The 22297-nt window shown below is 39.5% G+C and overlaps 1 protein-coding gene across 3 annotated transcripts in view; it reads right to left on the minus strand.

Annotated features, from left to right (window-relative positions):
- Nucleotides 1-22297, minus strand: part of SNX9 (sorting nexin 9) — a 65780-nt gene that overhangs the window by 23879 nt on the left and 19604 nt on the right. For 2 of the 3 annotated variants that reach the window (XM_072856038.1, XM_072856036.1), the window contains exons 2-7: nucleotides 21142-21228; nucleotides 18646-18720; nucleotides 17337-17459; nucleotides 3216-3399; nucleotides 2296-2449; nucleotides 775-859 (exon numbers count right to left, since the gene is read on the minus strand). In XM_072856038.1, coding sequence (XP_072712139.1) covers nucleotides 775-859; nucleotides 2296-2449; nucleotides 3216-3399; nucleotides 17337-17459; nucleotides 18646-18720; nucleotides 21142-21228 — 708 coding nt within the window. The remainder of the gene's footprint in view (nucleotides 1-774; nucleotides 860-2295; nucleotides 2450-3215; nucleotides 3400-17336; nucleotides 17460-18645; nucleotides 18721-21141; nucleotides 21229-22297) is intronic. The other variant, XM_072856037.1, reaches the window with a different exon arrangement.

Here is a 22297-nt window from a genome sequence, read left to right on the forward strand (position 1 = left end):
ATTGACCACAGTTGTGTTTATCTTATTCTGTATTTTACAATTTTTCCCAAATAGCAAAGGAGTGGTGAATTCTAGGGATTGCTACTTCAACCACATTGTACTAGAACAGCATATATCTAGAAGAGTTCATTTTTTAGATCAGAAGATGACCTGACCCTCATGACTGAATATTGCAAACCTTTATGAATGTAGCTCCTGTGTATTAGATAACTATCTAGATAACTAATAGACAGTGTAATGCATTTGCTCTGCCTCCCAGTCCCAAAAAGGCTTATTTTTATGATCACAGGTAATGCGGATCCAGCATGAGGAAAAAAAAAGTACTGGGGGGAGGGGTGGGGGTGGGAATCAGCACACTTAGAAGAAAGGAGGAGTTAAGACTTGACCCTGAAAAATCCCTCAGTGATGTATGACTCTGAAATGTAGTCTACCACAACTTTAAAATACTTAAATGGTACACAGTTTTATTATGACAGTTCTATTTCTAATTATATGTTCAGTATCAGTTTCTTCTGACCCAAATATATATAGCAACCCTGAGGCTAAAAGTTAAGTTGGGGAAAAAGGGAAGGGTGGGGAGGATTAAAAAAAAAAAAAAAAACACAACACCAAACCAAAAAAACCCCACACACCACCACCACCACCACAAAAACCCAACACTCCACAAAACACCACCACCCCCTCCCAAAAAAACCAAACCAAAACAAAAACCCCCAACCCCAAAACAAACCACACCACCCACTCACAAAAACTATACACACATCCCCAGCTTACAATTATGGGAATTTTCTCTTTGGGTTTTGCTAGCTGCTTTGCCAACAGATACTGTTCCATCCCAGGTTTTGCAAATCCAGGAAATCTAACAAACAAAGTGATAAGTTTATTCTGTATTTTCCTTCCTTTGACATATGCAGAATTACCTGCCACTATCGGAAAAAACCCTTAGTATTTCTCAAGTATAGAGAAGAATTGATGTGGATTATTTCAAACAACCAACAATTTGCCCTGAAAAAGCAGAAAAGTTTTAGCTACTGACCTCCAGGTTTTATTTGTGTAATACAGGCCCCTTCTTCTAAGGCAAAGCAGCTGTTTGTGCTCTGCAGCCCATCAGAGCAAATGTAACAGGAGGACACAAAGTAAAATCTGCCACTCCACTGCAGCCCACCCTCTCTGGAAATGCACACACACACGCTCATGCCTACCGTCCTGCCATTTCAGATGATGAGAATTCAATCACCTGAAAGAACGATGAACTGCAGTTATCAAGTGCTTCAAAAAAAATGTATCCACCAATTAGAAAGAAAACCACACAAGAATCACTGTAATGTCCTTAAAGTCTGTATAAAAAGTCTTAACAAAAAGCAAATGGTGGTTCTCTTTCTAATTAGGGAGATACTTAGCCTTTCAACTATTTGCCAACCTACTCCTCGTGCTTCTGCAAGCAGGCGGTAAAGTAGGACTTACTTCACAGACAAATAATGCTCTTAAATAAGGTATGTTTATGCTGGGTATACTAAATGGGTTTGCAACAAGTAGATGCCACACTGATGCACAGGTACTGTTGCAAAACTGGACAAAACCTCCACTGATTAATAAAATCAACTGTCTCTGCATGACTAGTTGTTAATTTTAGTTACCTGCCCAAGGAGACCATTATTATACTATCCTTTTCCACTTTGCTTTCATCCACTTAAAGATTACCACACAGTAGCTTCTCAGAGTAACAGTAGTTTAGAATAAACAAACATTAAGTTGTAACATGAGGTAATGCTAGTATAACCCTGACAAAGCTTCATGCTACTGTAAGATTTTTATCTAAAAAACAAGCTTTCTGTGGCTCAAGAATCAACCTGGGTGATGCACAGACAGGAGAGCAGAACTATTCCCCACTCCTAGCAACTCAAATTGCTCACGAACTCTGGGGCAGCATGTCTGATCAGTCTCGCTGTATGGACAAGCCACCCACCACCTTTCATTTTCACTAAGCACACATAAAGACAGTTAAATTTTAAAGACCAATAGGTCCAGAAGTTCAGACCTTGCAAAAGTGACACTTGCCTGTATAACACCTGCAAAAATTATACAGCTTTATCATGTACTTTCAGGCTTTCATGGATCTGTGTTCTCTGATCACACAGGGAGAATTCTGAGCTACAAATCCATCTCCATTTTTACCCCAAAACTGTAATATTTACATTGCCTATTTCAAGAAGGTTGAATGGTCACATATTTACACATCTTAACAAATTCCAATTCTCTTCAATATATACACATTTGCCCTGCATTTCCCATTACTTGTTAAGTGGTAACTTCATAGCAGCTGCACGAGAATTTCCACGCTGGACCCCCCCAGCCTCTGATGCCTCAGTCTCCTTGTAGCCAAGATAAGACGGTGAAGTTGATTTTGGGTCATCCCAGTCGTCATCCCAATCATCGTCATCAGCAGCTGCTGAAGTACAGGAGGGGGCAGGAGGGTAGGGAAAGGAGAAAGTTAAATATTTTCTCTTTAAAAGCAGAAGCAGCTACCTCAACAAGGTAACAACAAATAACCAACAAGGTAAATACATTAAGAGCTAGTTCAGCCTTCTATTTTACGATTCCTCCTCAGGTACCACCATCCTTCACCAAGTATAACCTGCAAAACACTACACTAGAAATCCATTGAGGGAGAGGGAAAAAAAGAAAAGAAAAAAGAAAGAAGAGATGCTGGTGTGTTAAGATTAATTCAATAGTGTTCCACATTCATAGATTCCACATTAGCATTCCCCAGTTAGGAGTTCTCATCTTAATTTAGGCCTTTACTACAAAAAGGTAGAGAAGCCTTCTGAAAGGCTAGCCACTTCCTAAAATTAAGGGTTTAAGAGACTACTTCACAGGCCTGAGGGCACAAATTCAAGGGTGTTTAAGCTCCAGTCATGCAAGCTGAACAACATGCCTGAGAATAGATCATGTATGCACGAGACTTTGGCTTGCCAGATTTCCATACAAGTTTGAGGTGTCTGTTACTGTGGGTCTGATATTTTTTTAAAAAAATTTATTTAAAAAACTATTATTTTAGTGTGCAGTTTACCCCTGTGGCAATGTGCAACTAGAAAGCTAGTTTTGTTTTGTTTTTTAAATAAGTAATGTTCTATAGTTATGAAAGATTAAGCAATTCTTACTTCTACTGTCCACCTACTCTAATGTATTCAAAAATAGGAGCATTATTAGCACACCTGGTCCTTGATATGCCTGTGGATGACCAAATGCTGCTGCTGTCTCCCAGTTATTTGAAGCACTGTTTCTCTGGCCAGCCGCACTTTCAGGTTTTGTCGCCCAGCTGTCAACAGCATTTCCATTATCCCAGTTCCCAGACTTCCCAACGTTCCAGCTGGACCAAGGATCACTGGCATTGGTTGCCTACATTGTATAAAGACAAAAGTAAAGAAAATGCTGAAGGAATGAGCAACAACCACGTACTTTCTTCCTGAAGTCTTTGATCTCCTGCTGATAAGCTTTGAGTTTGCATTCAGCAATTCACTCGTTCGATTTAGGGGCAGCTGCCAAATCTTACGTTCCCAGCTACACAGCTCTTAAATGCAGTAAGCACCTGGAAGAACTGATGAGCTTTCCAGCAATGTGACACCAATACGTACTAATAAGAGTGTTACATCTCCTAAGGGAAATGAAACTATTTGTTCCAACAATGTTAGGAAGCACTCTTACCCATGGTAATTATTTTGCACCAACACCATAAGTATGGTGCATGTGAACTATTAATTACATAAAGCCATGAACTAATTAGCACATTTAAAACAGAAACTCAGAAGTCAAGGATTAGGTTTTTTCAAATGCCTATTTTATCAAACTCAGATTACTGGCTTTACTAAAAGCAAATCATGAATTGTCCACCCACACCATCACTATTGGTGTGACAGTTAGGGAGTTAGGGCCGGCAACCTGCTCAGCTTCCCTGTCAGAGCTTAACTCATTCACAGCAAAGACGAGGGAAGGAAACAAACATCTGCCAGGGAACAGTCTGGCATCTCCCTGTAGACTTACTCTCTCAGCATAAGCTTCTGGTGAAGGTAATCACACATACCCTTCTGCTGATGCTGTTGTGGAGGTGGAAACCTCAGTGAAAGAGTGTAGAGCAGACATGTCTCTAACTACTGCATCAATTTGTCAAGTTCATCTGTCAGTAAGTTGGATTAATAGCTTAGCATCCTGCTCAGCTCCTTGATTTTAAGGCTACACTTTGAAAAAGCATTGACTAGTTAAGTGCAGTCTACTCCAGACACTTAGTGCAGAGACTAGTGGCAGAAAGAAAAAAACCCCACACAAATCAAAACCCACACACCCAAACTGTGGGAGGAAGGAGGAGGAGAAGGGGAAGGAAAGCAAACAAAGCCTACAAAGCTTGTCTTCTTCAGCAGAGGGAGAAACTGAGTTTTGTAAAAGGAAGTCTCAAAAGCTACAGAAGCCAGTGCATTATTTTTATCATGAAGCAGCATATCAAAGAAGGGAAGCCTAATATAAATTAATTGCTATTAGACTATAACATTTACATGAAACAGAGCATTTGCCAGTGCAGAAAATTTAATAAAACTCCCACTAAAAGCCAAATTATTCTCTGCAAAACTGTTGAATACGTTTATTTCTTACGCAAAATATACAAGAAAAGGTACAGCTACTCCACACTCCATTTTTCTTCACTAAAAATCTCTCCTCTCATTTCAGCTTTGAGATACTACTTAGGAATGAGAGCTCTTGCTTTAGTTTTTCCTAAAATAAAGTTGTTTGACAGTCAGATTTCAGACACTATCAAACCTTTAAGACTTGGAAATGCTTTGGACCTATACTACTGATATCGTATAACACCTGTTCTTTAGGTACAGAATCCCCAGGATCTGGAAATTAAGACCAAGCCCCCAGGCTAGGCGAAATCACCATTCAGAAGACTCAGAGTCAGTGGGTCTCGAGGAACTGATGGAGTGAGAGAGATTATGTGGACAGCTTCTATATCGATAGTTTGGGGAATTTTTTTTTGAGGATGAAACAGATACAAGAACACTACTCCCTAAGAGAGCGATATCATTGAGGTCTACCTAATTCTTGGATAGCTGATACACAGTGCTGCTCTCAGCAATTACAAAGAAGTTGCTGGTAGCTTATGAGGTACCAGCCTGCTCTCCTATGATGTTCACCTGATACGAGTTTATGTAAAGAGGAAAAAACCATACATGCCATCAGTCAGAGTTTACCATCTTTGCTAAAGGAAAACACATATGCTGCGGCCCAACCACATGGCAAAGTATGCCTGCTCCTAACAGAACTTAGAGCACCTAGAAAAGAATAGTTTGCATAATATTCATTTGCATATACTTCTGCAATAGATGTTGTGCTGATGACTGGCAAATGAAAGCCCAGAAGTGGGATGATTGCCAAAAGGCTGAGTAAAGTTTTCCTCTTCTCTGTAGTTCATGTGAAATCTGGTACATGAGTGGGTGGAAAAGAAACCTTAAAATCTGCTGCAAAACAAAGGCGAGGCAATAAGATTAACACTGGGTACACTACTAAAGAATGACTGTCAAGAGTGATCACGACCAAACTTGCAGACAGTTGCTGATATACACTAAATGCTGTACAGCAAGGGGAAATAGGTTACTTAAACTGCCCTCTCAGATGTTTTATTTCTATGTACCTATATGGAAGCACTATTCAAATCAGAAAATTTTACTTCTGAAGTGTCCAAGAAAGCTCTGGGGTAAGCTCTTGCCCCTAGGTGTATCAGCCACAGGCTATAAAAGGGGTGGGATATGCTATTCCGACTTCAGCTTCTTTCAGCCAAAGGGTCCACGTTTCTTTCCGAGGCACTGGGGAAGAGGGTAAGAGATCGGTTAGGAATGTATATACAGACAACACCTCTCAAAGAGCATTTAAAGGTCTCCTTTCATCTTTCTTCAAATGTTTGCCTACATACACACACACACTGTGGACACTTCTAAGTAGTAGCCAAAAAATCTGTAAACATGGAGAAGGGTTCAGGAATCAGACCTGCCATCCTCAAGGTCCCATAGCACCGTGGAGGACCAAGTAAAGACACAGCATTTATTAAAAGGGTAATCTCAGCTCCAGTCAGCAGTTCTGTGGATCTCAGCAGCTGACAAATTCCATAAGAGAAGCCATTTGTGTGGCTTAGCTCTGGTTGAATAAACCCTAATTAAGCCAGCAAGTATTTTGTAAGTGATTAAATTACATGTTCTCACACCTTTAGTTTTCCATAACTGAAATTGATAATCCTCTGATCTCTGTTTAGTCAGCACAAAAAAGATGAAGAGTCCTTGAAAGAAGCTGTTATTTAGTCAATATAACTTGATACAGCACACCTAACATCCAAGCATGCAAGCAATCTCAAATGCAAACGCACAGAAAGAAATGCCACACCACGCATAATTAAGAAACTAATCAACCCTCAAATGAAACATTGCACCTCTTTGCTCCTCAAGGTAACATCAAACAAGTACACTGAGATTAAATTCAAGAATAAACTCCTTAAAGGCAGCTGATTTTCCCTTTTGTAGACTACTACAGGCTTGCTCACTCCTCCTGCTCTAGGAGAAGAGACAAAAAGGCTATTTGGGACACAGACAACAGAGGGAACACATTACTAAATATTTTAAGAGTCTTCCATTAAGGGCAGATTCAAACTCACTATAGAAAGAGATCATTACTAGTGGGGGGCTGGGGGAGGGAGGGAGAAGTCTATTATGTTTTTAAAGATCTAATTATAGTTGAATGAGAAAAAAATCCACCACAACAGGAAAATCCTCAGTTTGGAGGTGGAGTATCAGTATCTTCACCAAATTAATCATGAATTAAATAGGAAGAATTGACATCTTTGCTATTTTCTAGAGAATCCAAAGTTATAGACAGTAAAGCTAAGTCAAGTCACTGAGGCGTCTCTCTGACCTGGCTAAAAATCTTTTTTTGGCCTCTTGGCCAACTAAGTTGTTCCTGATAGACTCCTTGTTCATATTAATGGATGCTCCTGATGGACAGATAGATCCATTTCACTCCTGAGGGACAAAAGCCAAACCAAACATGATTGTTCAGATGCTAAAACTAAGTTGAGTACCTAAAAAGATCTAGGTAACTGTGCCATCAAAACGGACGACCTCCAATCCTAAGAAATACACCTTGAAATCTACTCTGAGACACAGAAGCCATGCTGAAGCAGTGAGTAGAGAAAGTAAGTCTGATCAGATCAAGGGATGTCCAGGACAGCCAAAGCTGCAATGAGAAGTGTTATGCTCTTCAAGAGGGGCTGAGAAGAGACAGACAGCACAGAGGAATGGCAAAAAATACAAGAAAAGTCATGGTAGCTCAGCTGAAAAGCTCACAGGAATGAACATACCTCTCCAGTTTTATAGCTGCCTTAGTTACCTGCATGGAGATAAAGCCTTAGGCATACTCAGACATTACACTAAACTCAAGTTCTTTGGATAATAGATACATTTAAAAAGTAAGTGGATATAGACAGTCACCCTAAAAATCAAGCTTTTTTCCTCAGGAAGAATTGTGAAGGGCTAAAAGCCTACTCTGCAGCAATCACAGAACTGCATTCACTGTGCTGTATTTACCATAGAGCAAGTGTGCACATCAACAGATACTGAAGTAGCTGCCATGCCCATGATATTTTATGCCCAAGCTTTCTTCCTGGTAAATCATTACCTTAGCATTGTGTTCCTGGGCACTTCTTTCACTCCTGAAGGAAGGCCCTCTTTTCTATTGTACAATTTAAATGTGTCTTCTCCTTAAAGAAATCCTCTAGGAAAAGCAGGAGTGAAGATGGGCTAGACTTTAAGGGATAACCAGCCTTATGGACTCACATACTAGAATGTTCCTGTGCATAAATACATGAAAGCAACAGGAGAGAGGACCTCCAGAAGCAGCTGACAAGGAGTGCAGTAGCAATGCTGTCCAAGGAACCCATTTGTTCCTCAGCGGCTCCTGTCATCTCGCTTCCTTCCAGAGGAAAACATCACTCAGCACCTCCACTCCCAGTTCCACTGCCCCCCTCATAAAGTAAGGCCTGCAAGGGAACTGGGCTTTGCCTGCTCACAAACCACATACAGCCAAGGCACACCCACTGGACGCTCCTTGCTTTCAGCAGGAAAAAAAACCCAAACCACCAGTGGAAGAACTGAGTTACTACCATGAAGAGCAGGGCAGTTAGTTTTTTGTTCTTTTTGCACTTCCAACCCCATTTCCTTACCTGTGAGGTTATTCACAGCCAAAGTGGACTTGAGGCTGCATTGCTTCTGCACAGGGCAGGCACAGGATTTCCATCTATTAACTCCTGATTCAACTCAAAAAAAGCCGTGTTTGAAGTACAGAATGGTCTTTTAGAAAGATACATAATTTAGACTTGAGCAAAGAATACTCAGTGATGGGATGAGGAGAGGGGGAGAAAAAAAAAAAAAACCACACCACATCTATTGTGACCCTCACGACTTAAGGGAAATGATTTTTTTTTTTTAATTAAAGTTTGCTTAGTTTCAACTTTCAGCCGCTAAAAATCCTATAGACATTTATTCAATTGACCTCTCTCAGGCTTCTGTTTTTGTTACCCACACCTGCACATGTAAATGGCAATCAAGTCACCTCTTTATATCCTTGTCTTCTCTTGAGCTGATTTCAATCTCTATTGGTTTCTTCTTGAAACACAGATGAGAAATTTCAGACAGTTTTCCAAGCAGCAGTCACAGCAATGCCAGAAACAGAAGAAAGACTCCCTGTTCCTCTCTGCTGTTCTCTAGACATCCCAGGATCAGGCTACAAAGATTAAACAAGGTTTTATCCTTCCTTTTTGGGAAAAGCACTCTTTTTGTTTGGGAACAGGGGACAGGGGTTTCCCTTGTTGCCTTTTTTTTTTTTTTTTTTGAGGAGTTGAGTATTACTGGCTAAGGCTTTTCAGCTTACCGCTTTCAATGACAAATGTAAATGATTCCACCTTAAAATAAGAAGTCCTCAGTGAACGATAAACAAACAAAATATTTAAATCGGAAAGGAAACTACAGACTGCAGTAAGCCCCCTCCTGTGGTCCTGTGGTGAAGGGGATCGCGCAACACACGCGTGCCACTGCCACTCTAAGTGTGCACGCAAGTAGAAACACTCAAAGGAGAGCTGCCAAGACTGTCACCATTACCAAGTTAAAATATTCTTTATATAGTCAATGCCAAACTACGAGACCACAAGGCTACCTCACAAAACAAGAAGTCAAATTAAAACAAAACTACAATAAAAAGAGCACGCAAACACTGCAAATTGTGGAAAACTGACTATTTCAATAGTCAGATGTTGCCTGAGGGTACAGGTACAGACCATAGGTGAAGAGTGATCACAGTACTATGGTTTAACAACTTGCTGCCTGAGCCTTTGCATTCCACTGGGACACCCACAAAAAAAAGCTCAACAGCTCCATAATTGGGATTGGTACAATCACATGTTGGACAGTTATTTTTTAATATGTGAATGCAATTCATTTCAAAGCAAGCAAGCCGCTGTTTCCAGTACTATATGGGAGTCACTGCCTGGTACTTTGGTTAAACAAGAATTGGTCACAAATTCCTGTTACCGGTCGAATGTAATATTGCAATTGAGATGGGGGCAGGGGAAAAGTTGCTTTCAAATTACACGTAGCAATGGAGGATGTTATAGTGTCATTGTCTGTAACAGGAACTAGAAGGTACTAATCATGAAAGCCAAACTACCATAAAACACTGGTGGGTTTTTTTGTTTGGTTGGTTTGGTTTTTTTTTACTTCTGAACAGTTCTAACCCACCAGTTTGGCTTGTACTTTTTAGATATCTTTTGCACCAAGCCCTTCTAGACACGACCTACGCACACATAGAGGCAACTTTACACTTAATCTTACAAACATACACATTTATGCAGAGTTAAGGTTTATTAGTCAAGGAAGCAATAACTTCCAAAATCCATAAACAACTGTAATTGTAACTTCCATGGTGAAGCTACCTGCGTATTTTATAAGGTAGTTTAGCATACTGGTTTAACAAGACAAACTGGACTCAACCAAACATGAGTGAGTCACATTTCCCATGACAATACTCCTACTTTACTGCACACACAGCAATGTCAGAGAATGGAAATGCTGTTACAGGAATGCAATAACATGCGTGTCAAAATTTCCACAGAAGTAGAATAGTGTACTCTTAATAAGAGCACTATATTTATTTTCTTCAATCTTAGCATTTATTGCTGCTCACAGCAGTTCGGGGAGGGGGGAAAGGGAAGTTATGGTAGGCAAATTTAACAATGACAGTTTGCCTTTCCAGCACTAAGTTGCAACGAGTGGAAAAGAGATGAAGCCAAGCTCTGGGAGTAGCTTCTTTAGTGTCCTCCTTACGCACGTTCAGCAATTTATGTCTACACACCAGGTAACTTAAGAGTTGCCTCAGCTCCTGCACACCAAACTAGGTGTTTTCACTACTATTTATTCATCCTGCCTATACATAAGTCCCACTGTTTTCTGAAGGGAAAGGGTTTTCTACACATAAGACAGTCCATCTATTTTCATATCCTTCAACAACTGTGTAGCCGCTTATCTTTCTTTTACTGAGAGAGAAACTATCCTGAGTGATTTCACACTTACCACTGGATAAAACAATACAAATGTGAGAGGTTTCTGTTAGTTGCTTCCTGTACCTACTTATGAGCCCTTGCTGCTCTGCCCACAACATAACTGAAGACACAAAACACGTGGATTCACTGAGGTCACACTGGAATTAACTGACCAATCTGCAGTTCACAAAAATGTGAACTCTCAGGATACTTATTTTATACAGAACTAAGAAGAGCTGTACAGTCACTTCATACAGAAGTAGACTTAGCAGTGATTAGAGAATCAGTGTCAAGAAAAGGGAACAAACTCCTCTACAAACGCAACTTATGGTTAGCTACAAGAACTTTTAAAAATATCTTAAATACTGTGAAGCCACATTTACAGCTCTTACGTCAACATAGCTGGTGATCCACTTCCACCCTGAGACAGACAGGCAATACTCCACTTTAATTTCATTTATACATTTTTAATGCTGGTTTTCTATTCGGGGGGGGGGGGGGGGGGGGGGGGGGGGCAGGGAAGGCTAGACTTTAAGCTCTAGAGGGAAAGGAGGAGAAACAGACTAAAATATACAGTGTACTGAAATTTATAGCATTTCTATCCTATGTTCAAACATGCATGTTACACAGGCTGTAAATAACTGGACTACATTATGGCTAATTGTACATACAGTTTGTTTATAGACCATTAATGAGACTACTGTACAGATAAAAAAGGTTTAGCTTCTTAATAAGGAGGCCTAGTTTGGGCCAATATAGTTTAGATTTAACTTAGATGAAACCTAAATAACTCAGATAAATACTATTGTTAAAACAGAAATCAAATATTTGTTCACAACTTTTAAAACATTTTAAGTTCGATAAATGAAAAGCCACCACAAGCTGTGGTTTGGAATGGAGAGAGGGATCATCACTTAAAACAGCAGTTTCTGAACCTGGAACATGTGCAAAATAAATGCAAGTACATCTGTGACTTGAGAAACACTAGTCTTGATCACCAAAAAAACAACCAATCCGAAAACACCAAAAAAACCCAAAACCACCAGTTGGAGGAGACTACTCAGAATGAATTTTACATTAATGCTTGTATTTCCATACATACTTTAATAATGAAATGCCACCAAGCTAACAACCTCTTGGTCAACTGCAATGAGAAACGCTATTTAGAAGTGTGAAACAGGATATCCATTGTTGCTACAGCCCCTGGAAGCAACTCCGCGTCAAAGAAATACTACAAGACAAAAATATACCACTCATTTTTCATCAGGAATGAGAAATTTTGTGTTCAGTGTATTTCAAGATGTTCATTTGGTTTAACCTGACATAATTTATATTCATTTCGGTGCCATTATTGCCAGTATTATTCTAATACCAGAAGAGTTTACAGGTAACTTAATATATAGATGCAATTCTAACAAATAGAAAAAAACTTAAGTGCTGATATACTTACTCACTGGTTGTTCCAAATGACAGTCTAAAATTAGCAACCTGCATTGCTGCTCAGAGGAACAGTGGATTGACAGAGAAGAAAGATTTCTCATTCCCTTTCCTTCCTCTGTCCAAGGGCTACAAGGTCAAAACAGCACGAGATCCATACAAGAGCCATGCAACAGCCTCCATCTTTGGCAACTAAGGGTTACTTAAATTGTATTTTGTTGAATAATTTTTAAAGGCTTTTCAGACATTAAACCACAAATATTACGGGCAGATGTAACATTAAATTCTCCTATCTGCTTTTCTTCTCCTGAGTGTAAAAATAGTCACCTTAAGTCATTTTTTTCCCTTGTTTGTGTATAATTAGCTTAATTGCTTCCTCCAATTGCTTTCATCTCCCCAATATCTTCTACAGGTAGCTCTTTAAAAGAGCAGCTGCAAGCTTTACCAAGGCAGCTATTGCTGAGACACTCCTGATGCAAGGAATGAGTTGGGGAAGAGTGAACTGCCAAGGGTTGTGCAGAATTCTTCTCTTCTCCTTAGGAAGTACCTCTGTGCCCTTTTCTACTGTCACTTTATGTCTGTGAAAACCCAGGTAAGGTACAACACCAAAGTGTTACTGTGGTCATTGTATCTTTCTCAGTGAAGAAAAGGAAGTAAGAGCAGCTGCTTTTAGTTATTGCTTATTAATTACTTTTCAGGAGATTATTTACTGAGCAACAAAATCCTTCTTAGAAAAGGACAGACAGGGAGTAGGGCAGTGTTTGAGCTGATGATGTTTTCTTAACACCAAAAAGTTATGGATTCCAGAGTAGGAAACCAAAAGCCTCTTGTTTGCCTGGAAAGCAAAAAGGGATGGGTGTAGACAGAGGGAGGAAGTAAGTTTTATTTTGAAAGAGAGAGAGAGATACGCACGCATAGAAACTGATCTGGGAAGACTGCAATGATTTAGGGTTCTGTATTACATGCAGCATTGCTAGTTAAGAAAAGCAGTCATCCCCCCCGACCTATCAGGGCATATGAAGATATGCCAGCAAAAATATAATGTATAAAGCTAAAAATAAATTTGTTGGAATTTTTTTTAAACCCTACCAGAAGCACATTGCCATTTGAGATAAATGATAGGCCTAAACTGATAGGCTAATCAGTTCAGAACTTTAAAACTAAGACAGAAAAAAGTTACAGACATAAAGTTTGCATTCAAATATAACTGGTTGTGCTGGTTTTGGCTGGGATAGAGTTAATTTTCTTTAAAGTAGCTGGTATGGGGCTATGTTTTGGATTTGTGACCGAAACAGTGCTGATAACATAGGGATGTTTTAGTTACTGCTGAGCAGGGCTTACACAGAGTCAAGGCCTTTTCTGCTCCTCACCCCACCCCACCAGTGAGTAGGCTGGGGGTGCACAAGAAGCTGGGAGGGGACACAGCCAGGACAGCTGACCCCAGCTGACCAAAGGGCTATTCCCTAACATATGGCGTCATGCTCAGCAGTAAGTGCTACAGGGAAGAAGGAGGAAGGGGAGATGTTCGGAGTCATGGTGTTTGTCTTCCCAAATAACCGCTAAGCATGATGGAGCCATGCTTTCCTGGGGACAGCTAAACACCAGCCTGTCAATGGGAATTAGGGAATGAATTCCTTATTTTGTTTTGCTTGTGTGCACAGCTTTTGCTTTACTTATTAAACTGTCTTTATCCCATCCCACGGGTTCCCACACTTTTACCCTTCCGATTGTCTCCTCCACCCCACTGGGGGGGAGTGAGTGAGCAGCTGGGTGGGGCTGAGCTGCTGGCCAGGGTTAAACCACAACACTGTGGTTTAACTCGTCTCTTAAAGAAAACCCCACACTCACACATTTCAACTCAGCCAAATCTATTAGTTTTAATAAGGCTTGGTACTGAAAGACTATGCAACAACCTGGTTATTTACTTACAGTTAGAAGAATGGAAGGAATTCTAAGAATGAAAACATCTTTTGACTTACTGAAACTGGGGGGTGGGGGGGTTGTGTAATTATGTGTATGTTAAAGTGATTTAATGCTTACAGAAAGTAATTTCTTCAACACAGCAGTAGTAAGAAAAATCCCAAGAAATCCTGTTTATTTAGAAGTGCTTTTATAAAGTCTTTTTGTAATAAACTTGTACCCCCTCATGTTACTATGAAATATGACAGCATAAAATGTCAGCATTTAGGAATGCTACTATTTCTTATTCAGTCCACCAGACTACATCTACGAACATTTTAATTCCCACCACTGTGCCACCTCCAGCATCGATTCTCTTTACATTGACACCTAATTTGCCATTTTTCTTTGGTCTCCATAGCCTGAACACACAAGTTTCATTTAAGCTAAAGTGCTTTGTACATTGACCTAGTCACTCATTAAGGCACTTGAAAAGAGTAAGTCAATTGCTTGCAACTGTGCATCTGAACACACAGATCAATCTGAAGTGCCTGAGTGAACTCAGGTTAAACAATGTAAATGTTATCATAGCCAAATGCAGAGTAATACATCTCGGAAGAAGGGTCATACCCGCAAGCATAAGATCATATTCTTATAAGCAGCGGCTCAAAGAGAAGCCAGTATGCAGGTGATGAGCAACTCAGTATAACCGCCTGATGCAATAATATTACAGGAATCAATGCAATCTTTCACTATATCAGGCTTTTCTACACCAGAACAGCAACATCAAGCCTGTTTGACATCATGCGATGTACACAGGAGCAATGCACACATTTTACAGACAAGTCACAACATCAAAGAGATTGCAGAAGAAAGCTTCCTCCCCCACCCCCCAAGGGCAGGAAAAGTGCCTCACACCAGATAGATAGAATAAACAGACAGAACTTCTTAATCAAGAGGACAATTAGCCATAGAATTTTTGCAAGGAGAAAATACCATGCACTAGAGAGCTCTCTGATCTGGGAGAAAGGCCTAACAGCTGAAAGTAGAAGCCAGACTGCTTAGTATACAAATTAAAATTCCTATTAGCAATAAGCCACTGGAACAAACTACCAGATGTATGTCAGAAGCTGAAGAAACCAGTCTTCAAATCAAGCTTTGCTGTTTTTCCTAGAAAATACATATAACTAAACTGCAGTTACCGAACTCAGTTAAAGAAAAAAACCTTGAGAAAATGGAAATAACTTAGACATAAAATCCTGACCACGCAAAACAGTATGGTTCCTGCTATGAAAAAAACAGGAAGACAAAAGACCCAAACACACTAGCCTGAGGGAATTTGCTTCCCTTGCATCTTGCATGGCCTTGGCTGCATCCAGGTGCACACTCTCCTCCCCTCTCTCTCTCTCCTGTTAATGCTAGCAGTATAGTTTTACTATAATACACTATGGTACCCTGGTTCTCCCAGCTGTCTCACACAGCATTAGAAGGATAATGGAGACTAATAGGACACTCACAGAAATAAGGCACTGAAACAGATGAGAAGCTGTTCGCCTGAAGTTACTCCTTTCCAAAATTTGTTAAGAAGAAGCTCCAATTTGTATGGATTACAGGGCCAGTATACTACTGATCCTGTGTAAACTGTATTGTAAAGTGACCATATTTTCAAGCTTTTCCCTCCTCTAGAAATGCAACTTCCAAAACTAGATTGCCATAGTAATTCTCTATTATTTAAGATATAATGGATATCTTTATTTTAACTTTTCCTCCTATATAGGCAAGGGCTTTTTTCTTCCCTTCTCCAGGCACAAGTACATTGTGTTAAGCACAGGTCAACCTCTGATTGACGCCACTACCACCATTCAAATATTGTAATTCAAATATTGTATTAAAAATATTAATTTTGTTAGTAAGCAATTCTTCCTAGGTCAAATTAAGTGGTATGTTTCTCTTCTGAAGGAAGAGAAACAGTATTTGGATTTGTCAGAAGTAGCTGCTACATATATTTCAAGCTTACCCTGAAGTAAAGTTTGGCTAGAAACTCCGTAGGAGGAAAAAATGGGGCAAGGGTAACAGACACAGCAGAAGAAATGAGGTTCCCACTCTATCTTCAAAATTACCCTAAGTATTACTGAGGGAAAACGAACCTATAATCAATGCTTTTGGCTCAGTCTGACATGAGAAATTAATAAGGCATTTCAAGTGTTCTGTGCTTAACCTAAATATTAACTGGGCATCAATAAAAAAAAGCGATAAACAGTGAAACAGTCACAGTGAGGTCTGGAGTTCTCACTATACATGTGATCACAGAATCACAATCCTGGCATTGTCCGGCTGAATACGAGGAAGCACAAATCAAACACTATACAGTCAGTGAACCGTTACATTCACTGTCATACAAAAATGCCCCATGTACAGTTTCCAAGAGATCTCACTTCATGTCAGAGTCCTGTGTTGCATGTTACAATTAAGAAAACTAATAACTGATATTTAACTGATCCACAAACCAGGTGTGTCCCCCCAGCTGTTCCGATGAGTAAAGCATTTACTTTCCAACACGTGAGACCTTTGCATGCTGCTGCTGGGAAAAGCAGAGTTTGTTCTTCTGTTGACCTGTGGACTTTGAAATGTTTAACTATTTCTATATGTGGGACATGCAGCAGTCTGTAGACCATAATAAACAGCTTGTGTTTAAGGTAATGCATGTCTTCAGATATCTAACCTGAGACTAAATACTTGCTGCTTAATGAACTGACATGCTGAGCAAAAATGGGGGGCGGGGGGGGGGGGGGGAGAAAAAGAAAAACATTCTTCCAGCAAAACCAAAGTCAGCGTCTTCTCCAACTGACTAGGGACAATGTATGAACTTGCTTTGTCTTTTTTAATCAAAGAAACAACTGTTACGCAAATTCTGAAAAAAATATAAATATCCATTCACTCTGGCTGATGATGCATGGACCACCCAATTGTAGCAGACTTTTCAAAAAAAAAAAAGTTACAGTTCCTTAAAAAGGTTAGCACACTAACACAAGTAACTTGAAAATAAAGTAAATTTGCTAAGAGTGCATTTATACAGAACTGAGGTACAAACAGAGACTGAGGTAGTCAGATTTATATGATTGCAGGCTGGAAAGAATAAAAATGCTCTATTTTTGAAAGTGTTAGAATACTAATTTTTCCAGCAGGGACAGTAGCTGAACAGGCACCCATGTCATTAATATTCAACAAAAGTGTTCCCTAATGAAAACACAGTTACTTCAATTAATACTTTTATGAAGGTTCACCAATATGGTACAGCACAACTGAAGAGTGCAAGCAGTTATGTCAACAGAACCTGCCATGGGCACTGTGCCTTAAAAACCCGAAGACATACCTGATTACTGCTTTTTGCAGCAGAGTTGGTCTGAGCTGTATTTGAAGAAAGGGAATCAAAAAAGGCCTGGTCAGCTAATGAGTTACCACAGCTAATTCCATCTTTTGTACCTTCGGTTATAATCTGAAACAGAAAAAGTTGCAAAAGATTTTTCATGCTTCCATTAATCAAATTATGCTGTTTATCATACATAATCATCCTAACATTCATGTCACTAGATGTTAAGATGGTTGCATATACCCTTTTTGAATTCAAATTGAACAGTACCTTTTACAAGAAGCTGATGTGAGAATCTGGAGGATTTACTTCCACAACAGATGGAACTGGTTTGCATTATCACAGTGTAACACGTAAGACTGTTGTGGCAGTGGACACCTAACTATAAATTCATTGGGGATTAATAAGGTTGTTAACATTACTGCTTGGAGACTGGGAACTCAATACTCAGAGGATCGATTTGGGACAGCAAGTTTGGAGAGCCAAAAGCTACTAGACCATGAGCAAGCCAACTGAAGACAAAAAACAAGGTTATGTGAACAAGCATCCTCACCTCACACACACCCCCCCCCCTTTTTTTTTTTTTAAATAAACACTGCACTGGTGAAGGAAGGGAGGCACATGCCTTAAGAGGAGGCTGCAGGAATTACAGCCAGAGTCTTCAGCTAACTGGCAACCTGTAGACATACAGACACTGGGCCCTCCAAGAGTGAACTGGATTCCAGTCTTTGCATTGAGACTCCCATCCCATCCCCCTCCTCATACCACCAGTCTTTAAACAAAGAGCAGATCAACACACACTGAAGAGACAGCAAAGGCCCTCAGGAAGAAGATGAGCTGAATAGTCCCTGGATTTGGGATCCCATATCCTGAGCTCCAGAAATGGGGTTCCATTCCAGAGATTCATGAGCGTGTGGCAAATCAGCCACAGCAACACCACTGTGAACTTGCATTACTCATTTCACTTCCATATCTGTATCTTCAGACAGGAAAACAAAACAATTATTGAATCATAAGACCCCCCAAACCAGAAGCAGACTCAAAATAGCTCATGTTCTGGAGATCACCAGTATTTACTATAGACAACCTCCTGTTGCATTTCTTGGGAAACCACTAAGAAGCACAGTACCTTTGGATGGCATGTTTGCACTGGTCTCCAAAGCCAGCTACAGTTGCTACAATAAGACTATATATTCCAAGCTTTAACACCGGAAGTTTTATGTTCGAGCATTACAGTCTGATCAGTGAACCAGAGGATGGCCTTTTCAGTAGTTCTGCTTTCTTAGTGCAGAGCAGCGTAGTAGTCACTTACCTCAACGTAATCTGTTGGAACAAGTCCTCTCTCCCCTTGGCTGTTTTTCCCTTCTAACCAGCCTCCACCAACATCCTAAAAGAGGTAATAATACAGAAACAGTTTTGCTAGATGGATCTCACAGCATGCTTTAAACAGTTCAGGAGGACGTACTGTCTTACCGTCAAATGCAATGTTCGAAATACAGTTATGACTGTATGACCATGAACAAACTCACTTAAATCTGCTGAAGCAGCAGATACTCACTTAAACAGAACACAGACTGTGCTTGTTTCACACGGCTACGGAGGACTTTAGATTTAACAAGCATGAGGGGAAAAAGGTTGATTTTCAGCACTTTTGATCATTTATGAAACCACAGTCAGTTGTCTGGACACAGACTACATCAAAACACAGCTATTAGTATGCTATTTCCGAAGCATTAATTTTATTCAACAGATTATAAAGAAACAAGACTCAAGGAATTAAGCCATTGGTAATATCTGTAAAATCTCTGCTTCACTTATTGAAGGTGCAGGGGTGGGTGATGAGTGAGAGCTATAACCCACAAGAATATTAAGGATAATCTCAAGGTTAAGAGAGGCACATGCCATGCAAGATCTGGAGACACTTTTTCTAGTTTACATTTAATTTCAGAAGCAGGTCTCATGCTATTAGTTTGGAAAGAGCTAACACAGTTCAGCTCTGATCTCAGTGGGGCATCCCATTATTGTTTGGTTTTTTAACACACATATTCTACACACATTAAGAAACCTTTGCAGACCTTTGCAGTCAAGCAAAGTCAATTCCAGGACAACGTTATCTGGAATAAGCCAGTTTTGTTTTAAATCAAGCTGTTCCTTGAACACATAGATACATGTCAAGCTAATTCACAGCCCAAAATTGGAATCGTATATGATAGACAGCAATTATTGAAGTTCAGGTTTTCTTAATTTGCTTTTTAATGGATGTATTCCATTAAATTGTTTGTTTATTCAGAATTTTCTTATTTCACTTGGAAATTTTATGTAATCCTGCACATCGTAAGGAGAAGTCTGGTTATGTATTCAAGATTTTAAACAGTAAAGATCAATCAGGTATTGAAATAACAAACTTTAATTTGCTTTTTCTTATGTACCTAGAAGCTTACACTCAAGAACACAGGAACAACTAGACATCTCAGGTTATAAATTCCACTAGCTTGGTTAAACTGCAAGAGCAATGACATCTTGAGCCAGAAGTCATATTTACACCACTGCACTTAAGAGCAATCATCAATGAACTTTCATGACTTATGCTATTGGTGTCTAAACTTACCATATCAAAAAAGATCAAGAGCCTTTGTGGCAATCTATCCCACAGTTTAATAATGAGCAGCATAAAATAAAATTTTACTTGGTTTTAAGTATATTGCCTTAACACACAGGTGTCTTGTTCAGCAAGAACTAGTTCAAAAGTGGTAAGCTATTTATTCAGTCCTACTTTTGTAAAGCAGCATTGAACTCCTGACCTCATTTAAGATGTTACCTCTGCCACAGCATAGCATCCTATCCAAGAGGGTGCTGGTTCCATTAAATATCTGCTTCAAATATTTAAGCTCAGTGGAACTAAAAATTATCAGGATCATACATAACAAGGCTTTTCAAAGAATTAGCTTATTCTGCAGAACCCATGTTTCCTATACAACCAGATAAATAAAATCTGGCATCAAGATGAGGTGTTTTTTGTTTGTATGCGTTTTGAAAGGGAAGTCTACTCACTAAGCCATATCACTACAGAAAAATCAAAAGCAGAATCAGATAATACTTACCTTGTTACCAAGGTTCAGAATTATACAGGACAATAAAAGTGCACTCAAATTCAAACTGTACACACAAATCAAATGTCAGTGCTCAGAAGTACTATTCATTTAAAGAACTCCTTTATATTATTACCATAGTATTTTCACCACTCCTTCCCTGTACCTTGTCCATATTACTTTAATTATGAAAGGACACACCAATTTAGTAACAAATTTTGTGGCAAGTTCTTTGAACAAACTTGGAATGCTGAAGTCATTGATTAAAAAACTCAAAACTGAGAAGAGAGTCGGCATGTCAGGTTTAAATGCAAGTGGCAAGCACCTGAAAGTTACATACACACAAAATGTGGAACCTTAGGCACACAAAAAAGACAACACATTCAGATGTAAAGGGTATCACCGCAATTAGCTCCTTCCTCTGCCTTGGCACTCAGCCCTATTTAGAGGGGAACAAAGCTGAGCAAATTCCTAAGTGTGTAGGCACAAGCTAAGAGGGCCCCTGTCCTCCAAAACGGCTCATTGCATTTGTTTCCACAAAACTATTAGAAAATTCTTTGTATTTAGTTTATTTGCTACTTCTTCAGGGGATGGTAGCCAGGGCTTTCAGATGTCACTTAGCACCTTTTGTCTTCCACCTGCTAGTAGTTTTTCTTCCACCTGCTAGAAGTAGGTCAGGACAGTGCACTGAAGTCTTGATTCCATCTTGGTTTTCTTACCAGGTTGGTAATTATGATGATCTCCCCTTCACTGACAGTCAGCTCGTTGTTTCCAGGCTCAGCAGCAAAATCATACATAACACGAGCCTGTATGTGAAAAAGAATATACCAGTGAGCCTTCCAGCTTATTTAGAAGATTTCATGAAGGAAGTATCAGCACAACTCATTCTTAAGTAGCAGAAATACTAGGTGGCAAAAGGCTGGAGGTACAAAGAGCAACTCAGCATGTAGGAAGCCAACATTTTCTACATTTGACCTCCAAACCGAACACTAATGCAAACTTTACGAGATTAAAGTCTCCTGTAGAGCTTTTTAGAGATGATCGTTATTTTCCAGGAGGATTCACAGTTTAAGACTGGCTGTTCCCTGCCGTGTCCAGAACTACCTGTACAACTTTTTCCAGGGGAAGAAGGAAAGGCTTCTAACTTTAGGAAACAATCCAATCAATATTTTTTTCTACAAGACATAATCCAATTCCAACTCGAGTAAAGGGAACTGTTTCATAAAGCAAGCAATTCAGAAAAAGAAAAACAAGTTACTGCAGATGTAAGTAACCACTGCTATACATAAAAAGTAATATGTAAAATTGTGTTTTGAGACTCTTTGTATGCAGGAGGAACTACACAAATGCACAAACAGTGAGAGTAGGCCTGTTACATATTGGCACAAGGGGGGAAGGAACAACAAAAACAATGTAATTTTTAAGTGTTCAGACACACAAAGGCTTTGCTGTGTACTGATTCCGCTACTACACTACATAAAGGAATGTTGTTATGTTTGAAACACTGACAAAGTTGTCTAATATTTAAGGAACAGTTCTGCTTCTCTATACAAAGAGTTGCAACGTGGTCTAAGATTATATTCCCAAACATCTTCTCATTGTCTTCTATTAAATTCCTTTCCAATCTAAAAGTAGAGAAAGCTCTCAGGAATTACAAAGTGACTATATTTATTTTCTCAAACTGTTGAAATGGATGCAGAGAGAAACCACATATATTTTCCCCTTGACTCTTAAATTAAGATCTAGAATCAAAGTTCTAGCTTTCCAGTTAAAGTGGCATATTAGATAAACTTTAAACCTGACTGAACATGACAGTAATAAATCCTTTATCTGAGCTTTTTCTCCCATGAAATAAAACTCATCACATTAGTAGAA

This window comes from Ciconia boyciana, chromosome 3 (assembly GCF_034638445.1).
Source record: "Ciconia boyciana chromosome 3, ASM3463844v1, whole genome shotgun sequence".
Classification (NCBI taxonomy): domain Eukaryota; kingdom Metazoa; phylum Chordata; class Aves; order Ciconiiformes; family Ciconiidae; genus Ciconia; species Ciconia boyciana.